The 12,030-nt window shown below is 38.5% G+C and overlaps 1 protein-coding gene across 1 annotated transcript; it reads left to right on the top strand.

The window, feature by feature from the left end:
• Positions 1–1,068: 1,068 nt before the first annotated feature.
• On the top strand, positions 1,069–6,825 carry LOC129088840 (spindlin-Z-like). The gene is made up of 5 exons (XM_054596078.1): positions 1,069–1,180; positions 1,726–1,767; positions 2,933–3,192; positions 3,830–4,063; positions 4,908–6,825. Exons 2-5 carry the CDS (start codon positions 1,748–1,750, stop codon positions 5,111–5,113), a joined length of 720 nt encoding a protein of 239 aa, XP_054452053.1. The 5' UTR covers positions 1,069–1,180; positions 1,726–1,747; the 3' UTR covers positions 5,114–6,825.
• The last annotated feature ends 5,205 nt before the right edge of the window (positions 6,826–12,030 follow it).

Below are 12,030 nucleotides of genomic sequence, written 5' to 3'. Positions count from 1 at the left end.
GTAGTTTCAAAGCTTTGTTAGCTTCACCATAAGATAAACATCTAAAAGAGAACAAAGTGTTAACACCAATACCTAAAACACTGCACTGTGCTGGGGTGTCCACTGGATACGGTGGAGGTGGTGGGAGACAGGAGGATGATGGCCAAGCTGTCATCCCTGATGAACAACACCTCCCCCCATGCAGGACACCCTGGCAGCTCTGTGCAGCTCCTTCAGCCACCGGCTGCTTCACCCCCGGTGGTGAAGGAGAGGTACTGCAGGTCCTTCCTTCCTGCTGCTGTCAGACTACACAACCAGCTCTGCTCCCAGCAGACCACATGACAATAATAACATGACAATAAAAACCTGTGCAATACATTACACATTACACTGTGCAATAATAGTTAAAAAAGTTAAAAATAGTTAAAATAGTTGTTGTTTTTTTCTCTGTCTGTAAATATAATATTTCAGTTATTGTTGTTTTTTCTACTGTTTTTTTTTATTGCTTATTTATAATACTTGTTTTATTTTTATTTTTTAGCTTGTCTTCTTCTACTATGTCTCTTGTGTGCACTTTACTCTCTGCTGTTGTAAGCCTGCAAATTGCAATTGAATTGAATAAATAGTGCAATTGAATAAATACAATAATACATTTTATTATCTATTATTTATATCTGCTCCCAGCAGACCACATGACCACATGACAATAATAACATGACAATAAAAACCTGTGCAATACATTACACATTACACTGTGCAATAATAGTTAAAAAAGTTAAAAATAGTTAAAATAGTTGTTGTTTTTTTCTCTGTCTGTAAATATAATATTTCAGTTATTGTTGTTTTTTCTACTGTTTTTTTTTATTGCTTATTTATAATACTTGTTTTATTTTATTTTTATTTTTTATTTTTATTTTTATCTTGTCTTCTTCTACTATGTCTCTTGTGTGCACTTTACTCTCTGCTGTTGTAAGTCTGCAAATTTCCTAACTAATAAAGGATTATCTTATCTTATCTTATCTTACACTTGGCTCTGGGAAGTACATTAAAAAGAACTACAAATCCCAGAGTGCTTTCACAGCTGCGAGTTCCTTATGGTAGTTGTAGTCCACAAAGCTGGATCGTTTCCGTGTGTCTACCTTACGTTAGTGTTAGGTGGAGGAATCCGCTCTACAAAGACAAACGTGAGATTATTGATCAGGTAGGACAAACAGTGTATTCCGCCGATTGAGCCTGTCGATCTGATTAACAATGACATGTTCATTTATTATGTGTAGTCCTCTGTTTCTCCATTAATCTAGAAACTACAGAAGCAGCATACATGGCGATGCATTTCCTTTTGTTCGGCTAGCTTATGTGCAGAAATGCATGCCTCAAATGGTCATAAAATGTAACTCATTTATAATAAACAGTTGCTGAAGTGATTCATTAACGCTGGCCACCTCGCTGTGTCTATTTCTGACTCACTGGACTCACATTCCCGACGACACTGGACACGTCGACATTTATTCAGCTAGTCTTGGTGAAGTTACACGTTTATTGGCTGTGTACATGTATAACCTGTACCTCTACATCAGCTGTTACCTTGTTTACATCCGGTAATTGGCTCATTTGCATGTTTGTGGTTGACTGAGCTCAGAGCAGCAGACATTAAAAACAACTTTAACTAATTAGATTGTTATGTGTTGAGGTACAATGTCAGCTGACCCATCCATATGCACTAACTGAACTGTTTGTGTCTTGCAGGGTTGTGTGAATTTATGGAAACATGTCAAAGAAACGGGGCAGGTAGGATCACACAGTCTTTGACCCAGATGTGTTGTTTGTATGACTGTGAATATTCTACCCTGGTAAAAAAAGAAATAACTTTAAACAACTTTAATCCCAGTGTTTCCAGTATTCCCAATTTATTCCCAATTTATTGAAACATTATTCTCAAACTTTGTACCTACGTTTATACTATGTGCTTGCTTATTTATTTCAGATCAAATCAAATTTATATTGGGTACAGTGTAATTAATAAAATATTATAATACATTTATTTTTTTCAAATATATTTGGAGTTGCATGCATTGCCACATTTTAACCACTACAAATACTATTAATAACTTGACTAAGAATTAGTCTGACTAGTCTGACTTATGGTTGAACAAACATATTTACGCTGTCAATGATGCAATATTTTTTGTTTGAATCCATACAATATGTTTTAGGAAAATCCTACTCATTGTGCCTTTTAAGTTGACCTTAATGTATGACTTTTGAGAACTCTTCAATGTAAATAAAGCAGGTCTGAGACCAGTTGTATAGCCCAGCAGATGAAATGGAACAAGGCTTTTTGTTTTGGTTAAATCAAACATGTAAAGTGCAACTTTCAAACTCCAAAAGCATACATTTTGTAAGCTACACATTGAACTAAAAATAATTCAGCTTTCTTACCTTTACCTCTGTGTTTACTCGTATATCATTTCACTTTTATATGTCTGTGCTATTTATTTCTTCTGGAATATCTGGCTGTGTTGCTGGTAACCTTTTACTGACTAGTCTGACTTATGGTTGAACAAACATATTTACGCTGTCATTTGACAGCACCATTGGCTCAGATAAAGCTTCACAGTGATTGTTAGCTTCCCTCTCCTCTGCGCCATATTTGCAAACAGTTGGTGAAGTTACCCTGCCATGTTCATATTAGTAATGGCATGTGTAGATACACCAATGTAAGGTTTTATCAGTGGGAATACGACTGAACATGACAGAAATTGGTTAAGATGTAGCATGTCATATGTTAATATTAAAGCATATGACAGGCTTAAATCCTTTTGTGTGCATTTTTAACATTTCACTGTTTGGGGCAACAGGACCCATTTGGCCCCCTGGATGTTTGAAAAAGGCCTTTAGGTCTACAACTGGTACGCTTAAACTAATATGTACCTTATTACCTCCATGTTCATAGGAAGCGTAGCAGTGGAGAGCTGAGTGAGAGCTCGGCGTCGACCCTGAGCCCAGACCCTGACAACCTGCTGGGCCGAAGGATTCAGCACACCTGGAGGGAGAAGGGTAACGTGACCAAGTGGAAAGGCACCGTTCTGGAGCGCTTAACTGTGAACAGCTCCCTCTACATGGTCAAATATGACGGCTTTGACTGTGTGTATGGCATCGAGCTCTTTAAAGACAACCGGGTGTCAAACCTGCAGGTGTTGACAGAGAAAGTCGGTGAGTGTGACAAATTCTGTCTCTAATTATGTACATATTTTTGATTTGCTTGGATGTGCATTATGTAAACAGTAAAGTGCTCAGAAGTATTTTTTTATTTTTTTTATTTTGGTAATTACTCTAGTCACATTTGGTCAAACTGTGTGTTTCTCAAATAGCCCTATTATGGCATTTCTTAAAAGTTTTATCTTTTTCTTATTTTCTATTGTGGTAAATATCGTTGCTAATGCTTGCTACTGAGTTCTTCTATTGTTGTGTCTGACAGAACTTGTCACTTATTTTATGTTTAAGTATGAATGAATGGGTTGTAGAAAGCAGCCAAATAATTAAGAAAGTGATGGCTTAAAACTTGAAAAAATAACACTTACAGTTTTTTAAGGAGAAGAAGAATTAGTTTTATCTGAGATATTAGTTGAACATATTTTTTTCGGGGTAATATAAAACTTTTTTAGACTCCAATGAATTAATATAAAGCTTACATTTTTCAAGACTTATAGTCCGTTCAGGAGTTTTTGCTGATTTTACAAGTGCTTTGTCAGCATTGTAAGATGATATGATAGTATTTTTATGTCCTACTATACTTGGATCTATACAGTTTTCCAGTTAACAGGCATTTCAAAGTGTCTTTTTCCCGCAGTGAACAATAAGATCAAGGTGCCTCCCGGGGCGGAGGAGCTGGTGGGACGGGCTGTGGAGCATCTGTTTGAGAAGGAGGACGGTGAGAAAAATGAATGGCGAGGCATGGTGCTGTCCCGAGCCCCCATCATGACCCACTGGTACTACATCACCTACGAGAAAGACCCGGTGCTGTATATGTACCAGCTGTGGGACGACTATAAGGACGGAGATCTACGTGTCCTGCCCGAATCAGGTAAAGAAACAAGAGCTTTAGTGTTCGAATGCATAGAACTGTGAATGCCTCATATTTCAGATTCTCTTGGAAAGGTGGGAGGAAAAGGGCAGGACAAATTTACATAGTCAGCATTACGAAACACTCCAATCTGTAGAGCGCCTTCTTTTTTTTTCTGAACAGCAGACACTCAGAAATTTCTCAATTTCTGCTTGACTGAATAGTTAGAAAGCATGTTCTGTTAAGGTCATTTGTGCCTTCTCATGAAGAAAAATGCTACCTACAAGGAATGAGAAGAGACAAGAAGAAGTGAATAAATAAACTGGAACAACCAGGTTTGGAAGAGGACAAGGTTCAGCTTCAAACTGCAGATACTTCACTATCTTAACCTTGCTGTTATCTTTGCAAATGTTTAAACTTGGCTGCTTATTTTCATATTTTATTTACAATCACAATTTGGGAATTCAATTTGAAGAAGTTGCTTAACACGGATGGTAGGGAAAAATCAAGACCATATATTTATATGTGAACACACATATCTGATGAATATTTATGTCATATACTGCGAGAATGTTCAGTTTCCGGAAAAGTGAAATGGAGGCGTCATTAGAGAAAGTTGCAAATCTTACAAATAGTTTTACAGCAAATAAAGTTTATGAAGATTGAAGTGATGTATATTTGCCCAAACAGTATTTCCATTAATTAAATAGGTTTAAATCATAAAATACTTTAAAGTTAATAACTAAGAGACATTTATTAAACATTGAAAACAAACAATAAAAGAAGAATTAACTTGCTCCAGTTACACTGTTCTTATTTTTTTCTTTTTCTGACATATCTGGCTGTTCATCTGTCTGTTACTCAGAAAACAAACACCTGCTGCCAGCAGACAGGAAGCCAGGGGAGGAGCCAGAGAGCCTTGTGGGTAAACAGGTCGAGTACGTCACAGATAACGGTCTGAAGAGGACGGGCTTGGTAATCTACCAGGTCCCAGCTAAGCCCACGGTATACTACATCAAATATGACGATGACGTCCACATCCACGTCTACGATCTGGTGAAGACCACCTAGTACTGACTGTCCCGAATCATCTACATCTGACGGCTCATCTCTGACCCGACCAGTCGTTACCTGTGAAAGTGTTACAGATTTCAGTTTTCCTCCAGCCGGAGGCATGTGCCGAAGATCAAAAGCCTTGTCTTTTTGGTTTAATCTTTTTGGCGTCCACTGGCTTCTTTCATTCTCACATCACCAGAGATCTTGTTTTTTGATTCTCAGTGTTAAAGGCACAATGAGTATGATTTGTCAGTTGTGGTTTGTAAACAGCCTTCAAAGTTGGCCCCTCCTTCCCGGCTCAGCAAGGGTGAGGGTGCGAAAGCCACCCCAGATCCACTCTCCTTTTTTGAATGGGCTTTGTGCGCTTGGTATTTTGCATCGCTGTTTTGCAGGTTTCTTTTGCCGCTGTGTCTGCAATTTTTGTAGCTTCCTCTTGGTTGCGTGGTTACTATCTAGCATCTGGTCGCTAGGTCTATCTAGAGGTTGATTACCAGAAAGTTCACAAACACAGCCAAATGTAAAGGACAGAGAAAATACAGATCAAGGGAACCAGGGTCTCTGCAGATACAGACAACGCCACACACTCCTTAAGGGGCATAGGTGATGATTGTGATGCAATATTTTTTGTTTGAATCCATACAATATGTTTTAGGAAAATCCTACTCATTGTGCCTTTTAAGTTGACCTTAATGTATGACTTTTGAGAACTCTTCAATGTAAATAAAGCAGGTCTGAGACCAGTTGTATAGCCCAGCAGATGAAATGGAACAAGGCTTTTTGTTTTGGTTAAATCAAACATGTAAAGTGCAACTTTCAAACTCCAAAAGCATACATTTTGTAAGCTACACATTGAACTAAAAATGATTCAGCTTTCTTACCTTTACCTCTGTGTTTACTCGTATATCATTTCACTTTTATATGTCTGTGCTATTTATTTCTTCTGGAATATCTGGCTGTGTTGCTGGTAACCTTTTGAAAAACATGTCTACTGTGCCTTTCAGTTTGTTGAATATAAAGGTAATATTAATTTGACCAGTGTGCTAATTTCACCGTCACAGTGGACTACAATTTCAGTTGAAGTGTTAAGGCAATGATGCGACTTGACTGTCTCACATCATGAAGATCCAACACAGATTATTCTAAAAGTCATTTATCATAATTCTGTTTCATCATGTAAACTGCAAGTTTTCTACATTATGATAATATATGAAAAATACTGATGTTGATGTCGAGTTGTTTCCACGGTGTTTGTGCTACACACTATTTATGTAGTTAAAATTGGCTACCACCATTGTTTAGAGTTTTGGACTGAAGTCTCTATTATTTGCCCAAAAAATGAATGATGTGAAACGAAATATTCAAGCCTCAAAATACTGTTCTTTGTGACCCTAAATATGTTTTGTTCTATTCTGTATATATAATTCGAGACATTTTTATGAACTTGAAACAAAGCTGCTTGAAAATGTTCATGTCGCTTAAATGCTGTTTGTGTTGTGGATATTTTTTTTACATTTGTGTGAATGAGTTCCACCATGGTTGAAAGTACAATACATTCATTCAATCAAATAATAAGCACATTTATCAGATTAACATATTTTTGATCCTATTATTTTACTGTCTGAGGTAATCTGATATTGCTTATTTAATGCCATGCTACAAATAATGCAAACAATTAATAATTCAAGGCTCTGACCATAAGGCCTTCAGTATCATGTCTATCTACATATTGCCACAATTGATCCATTCAGAATGTAAATTTCTTTAGAATTAAAGGTACCTATGTGCATATTGACCTTGTAACTGAATGTGAAATTCACATTCAGTTACAAGGAGAGAGAGATGTTTGTCGCTGACCTCATTTTATTCAGTGAATTCTTAACACACAGTGAATAGATACTCTATATACATTTTGTCAAAAATGTTGCTTAAATGCAGAGCAACTTCTTTCAAAAACTACCATCTTCAACTTTCAAATGCAATGCATTTTCACAAAACATTGTCTTGTGTTATAAACGCTATAAAAACTGCAGTCCAAAAGATCTCATAGCTCATTATGAGACGGATTTAACAACCTACTTTGTCCTTAGCGTGAAAATGGTAATTGACTTAAATCAGTTAACTCTTACAGCTCAGGTGTATCAGTGTCAAAACACCTTTAATTGCTTGGGAACAGCTCAGTCAACTCACCTGCATAAATACATGTAAAAAAACATGTACAATTATAATGTTTTAGCAAGACACATGCAAATTTCCAGCATGCAGTGCAGCTTGATGTTCGCAACTGCAAAACAAGAAAAAGCGCTGGGCATGAGCGAGTTAATTGTGTGAGGTGTTTTTGTTTGTTTGCTTGTTTCATTTTCATTCTAGTGGCCTGTGTGTGGTGGGCAGACTGCTTTGACCACATCAGAAACTTATCCAGAAACGATCACCCTGTCTTTTTTTAATTTAGCTTATTAATCAAACATTTGGATTCTGACATTGACACACTGCGTGTTTTAAGGGGCTCGGATAATAATGGTTAAAAACAGGCAATTACACATAAAAATAAGTGTAACAAAAACAAAGAAGAAAAAACAATCAAGTGATGTGTGTCATGGTTTAAAAAGTTAAGAAACTAAGGATATAGTTTGACTAAACATTTTCCCTCTTGATCAGCTGCTTCACTTTTTTTTAAACAGATTCCTGATTAGTTTCTTTATTTAAAGGGTAATAAAATCAGGGACACAGAAACTATTAACTTACACATCTGATGATTGAGTGTCAGAATCATCTAAATGTGGGTTTATTTATAAAGCAGGAGACACACTGTCTAATCTAAACATTGCCATAACCCTTATTGATTACTTTGTAATTATCATAAAGTGGGCTATTACTGTGAATATGCTGCACACATCGACTGTGCAAGAGGAAGCTATTTTGAAGTGAATAGCTTTTCCCTATTTTCTGAATGAAGCAGTTACGTCTCCTACAGTGCTGTTCATTTTTGTATCATAAACAAACAGATATTAAGGATGACCCTGCTTAGATATTTGTAATTATTTAATGCTGAGCACAATCTGCCATCAGCTCGAGCTTATGTATCATAAAAGGGTTGATGATTCTCTGCTCATCAAATGTCAGCCCCACTTTGATGATGAGCAGACATGCTCTCCCCTGATTCCTGCTTCACCAGAACACACATGTAGCCACATGCTGACTACTGACTGCCTCTCCCTCCCCCAGAGTCCCTCCGAGGTGCCAGGGTGCTGTCGACGGGTGCCAGTACAGACAGCGGGCGAACAGTTGGCATACCATCACGCCAGGCTTGGTGCCCAGATAGTAATGACAACGAGGAGGGAGTACATGCATTACACAAGGTCTGTGCTCTTGAGAATGTGTCTGATGCATTTTGTCACCTGTTGTGCACTTCCTTTTACACATTTGTTACTATTTTCTAGCGATTTCTTTCTTTGACAAACCATCAGCCTGGACTCATGGCAACTGCTTTCATTGTTCAGACATGCCTCTGACTGTGAAATCATCTCTTCTCACAAGGTCATAGTAGCTTTGGTTTTTGATACAATCAAAACAGGATAATTAGAGCGCCGTATGTGCCTCGTTATGGCTGTGATGTGTGATGCTGTCCTTTGGGGCCAAAAAGACTGGACAGCTATGTAACAGTGTATTGTGTCCCTTTGATCCCTTTTTTTGATTGACAGAACGATGGGTCACTTTATAGCCAGAGTGAATTATAAGATGTTTAGATTCACTGCTAAATATCTCAGTAGTTTTTAAACGTATATAGCTTCTTTCAAAAAAAGTGTGTTATGTTCTGTGGTGCTAGAACCAACAATATATCAACAACCTTCTTATCTCTTTACCAAACAGGCGGAGAGTCGAAAGATGCGAGACAGAAACGTCTTAAGGCCTAACGCTATTTATACACTCGTATGAAAAAGGAATGTATGAAAGGCTGTTGTACTATTCTTTCTGTTAGTTACATTATAACAGGACCTTCTGCGAAAAACCTTGAAACTTTGTCTGCATCCTTATTGGCCAATAAACAAATGCACTTGACTCTTTTGTGTTGCCTAGCAACGCAAGCCAGTCCCTGGTTTTTATATATGAAAAGCCAGCATGCTGCCAATCTGGAGACCTACAGGGTGCAGTGTGAATGAGAACAGCCACGACGCATATTTAATTAAAACGTTGCTGGCTTTTCTGAGTGAAAAGGCTTTAAGCAATGTCTGTTATTAACCGGGCATAGTGACATGATTGATTTGTGTCAGTGGAGATAAAGATGATGCGTCATTCAAATGTATCCAACATGTTAGTTTCATGTCAGCTCTGGATTTCATTATGGTAACTCAAACAATCTTTACTTTGCATTCATCGAAAAACATTTTACGTAAATATATGTGTGACATGAATTTGCTCATATATGGGAATATGGCTTCAGAGCAGAGGGCAGGTTGTGAGAGAATACCTCTCAGACTTCTTAGTGACTGTATATATCTTAATATCTGCTCAGGTCTGTTTTAATCAAAGCTCAGAAAAGGCCTAGCTTTGCATCCAGCCTGTGAGCAGACCAAAAGCTGGCAGCGGACTGTAATAAAAAGAAAAACAATGTACAAAAAGGGATAGATACTGTGGGTAATTACTTCTGATCCTAATGGGCCCTTAGCACTGCCACTATGTTAAAACCATATGCTTTCTTCATAGCAATGTGTTAATCCCCATGCAGGAAGTCAGGTCAGCCTCCCAACACTTCTTTGAAAAATAAGGATGTTTGCTTGCATAGTTGGTTCTGTGATATCTTCAACATTTTGGTGGCATTAGACTTTAGTTGCATGCACTCATGTATTCTCACACAACCATGAGGACCTCTCCTGATGGTGGCACTTTGTTCACCTGGTCACTCAAAGCTCATATGAAAGAAACTACCTCACCTAGGGAAGCAAGTGCTATCCGCTGTCCATTACAGAGACTGAGGCAGCCACTGGAGTCCACAGAGGGATTTGACCACTCTTATTGTGATTGACTAGTATTCCGTCCTCTAAGTGCTCGAAGTGTTAGACCTAGTAGAGCGTTAAGTACAGCTTTCTGGAGAAGGCCGTCTCACCTAACAGGAGTAATACGTTTCAGTGGAGAATAGTGAGTAGTTAGTACGACACGGGACCAGGATAGACCAGAGCGTTTTTGTTCTTCTTCTTTAGGATCCTCTCAGCACCTTGTGTGTGACATATATAGTGTCTGTGTTCATTTAATGCTGTCATGTTGATGCTGATGTGAGGAAATGCAGAAATACACGTAAAAGTTTTACATCCAGGTTTTATTTCACCAATATAAAAGGCTAGATAAGATAAGAGATTAATTAATGAACAATGAACAATTACATTATTATAAAACAGTCTGTTTTGTAGAACGTGTGCTGCTATATGCCATTATTACACATTTTCCAAGGGGCTTTGGAACTGTTTTTATTGTTTTTGAATCCCATTGAGCATCCCTTCCTATGTGATGCTTCTGATCGCAATTTTCCTAGTAAATGGTATTGCTGAAAAATAAAGACCCAGTCACAGGGGCATGCAGGGAGGGATGAATGAAAACATTTCAAGTCCATTTTTCTAAGTGCAGTTTCAATTTGTTGAAGCTAATAAGCAGGAAACCTCAATCACAATGCCAACATTGAAATTTGAACACATTCTGAATTGAAGAGCCTTGCAGGCTAAAGCTGACGTGGACTGAAGAGCACTGCTTGTGCTGAGAGGTAGACTGGGACTTGTTGTTCTTTGATCAGCTTCACAACAAAATCACTAGTCTTCCACTCAGCACCACCAACACTTTTCCAAAGCATCCTCTCCTTTTTGTTTGGCGCTCCACGTCCACTGCTTCAATCTGTGATGAAAGAAAAAGAGTCGTAACACCACAGGGCCTTGAAATACTGAAGTTGGTATCTTCCCTCGCCTGTTAAACATGATATATTGATTCGGCATTGTCACCCAGAGTTGCAGAGTATTTCAAGATATGCATGTGTCACAGGTGTTGTAGAGCACCCAGCGGCTAGTGGCGTGTTGACAGGTGGTGAACTTCAGATGTCAGAGATGGAAACACTACATGCAATTCCCATCTCTGTGTTTTCCTCAACCAATTTCTCTCTGAAGCCTGTTGACATTCCATCCCCCCTTTGTTGTTGTAATGCCAACCTTTCAGCTCCTCTCAAAAGAGGGAGACGGGAGGAGGAGGGGAGGAACAGAGAGGATCACAGCACAGCACTTAAAAATAAACGTTGTTCACCATATGCAACGAACAGAAACCCCAAGCTGTGCACAATTTGCAATTACACCCCATTTAGAACGAGAAAATGGAAATGTGAACGCAGGCCGTCAACTCAGTGATATGTGCTTTCTTTCCAATAAGTCGCATTTGGACTGAGGGAGAAAGAGGGAGAGAAAAAGAGACAGACAGATTGTCCTGCATCTCCAGTATGTTTCTGAGCTGGTAGCTATGCAACAAGACTGGGAGTCAGTGGAAGAGGGGGATGGGAAGATGGGGACAGTTTAGTGAGAGGAAGGAAGGGAGGGAGGAAGCAAGGAAGGAGGAAAGGAGGGTCTGTTAGTGGAAACTAGAGAAAAGAGGAGTGCTGAGCAGAGACAACACTCTATGTAGACCAAGTGGAGACCCAATAGGAGACAATCAATCATATCCACTAGAGTCATTTAATATAGTATTGATTAAAAGCAATTGGCTTAATTTGCTTTTTATCTTGCAGGCTCACATTCAAGCATCTGCCTCTCAAAAACCCGTCCATATAGTTTCCAAGCAGCAGGGACATTTAAATGCTGACCATTAGGGTTTTGTTAATATACACAAGACAAGTCACCACGATTTTCACATGTAAGCTATAAAAGCGACAAATAAACCTGCTCTTCCGTCCGGATCGCAGCCCAAAA

The sequence above is a fragment of the Anoplopoma fimbria genome, chromosome 3, assembly GCF_027596085.1.
Source record: "Anoplopoma fimbria isolate UVic2021 breed Golden Eagle Sablefish chromosome 3, Afim_UVic_2022, whole genome shotgun sequence".
NCBI classification, from domain to species: domain Eukaryota; kingdom Metazoa; phylum Chordata; class Actinopteri; order Perciformes; family Anoplopomatidae; genus Anoplopoma; species Anoplopoma fimbria.
The sequence above is the reverse complement of the archived record's forward strand: the minus strand, read 5'-3'. Positions and strand labels throughout refer to the sequence as shown.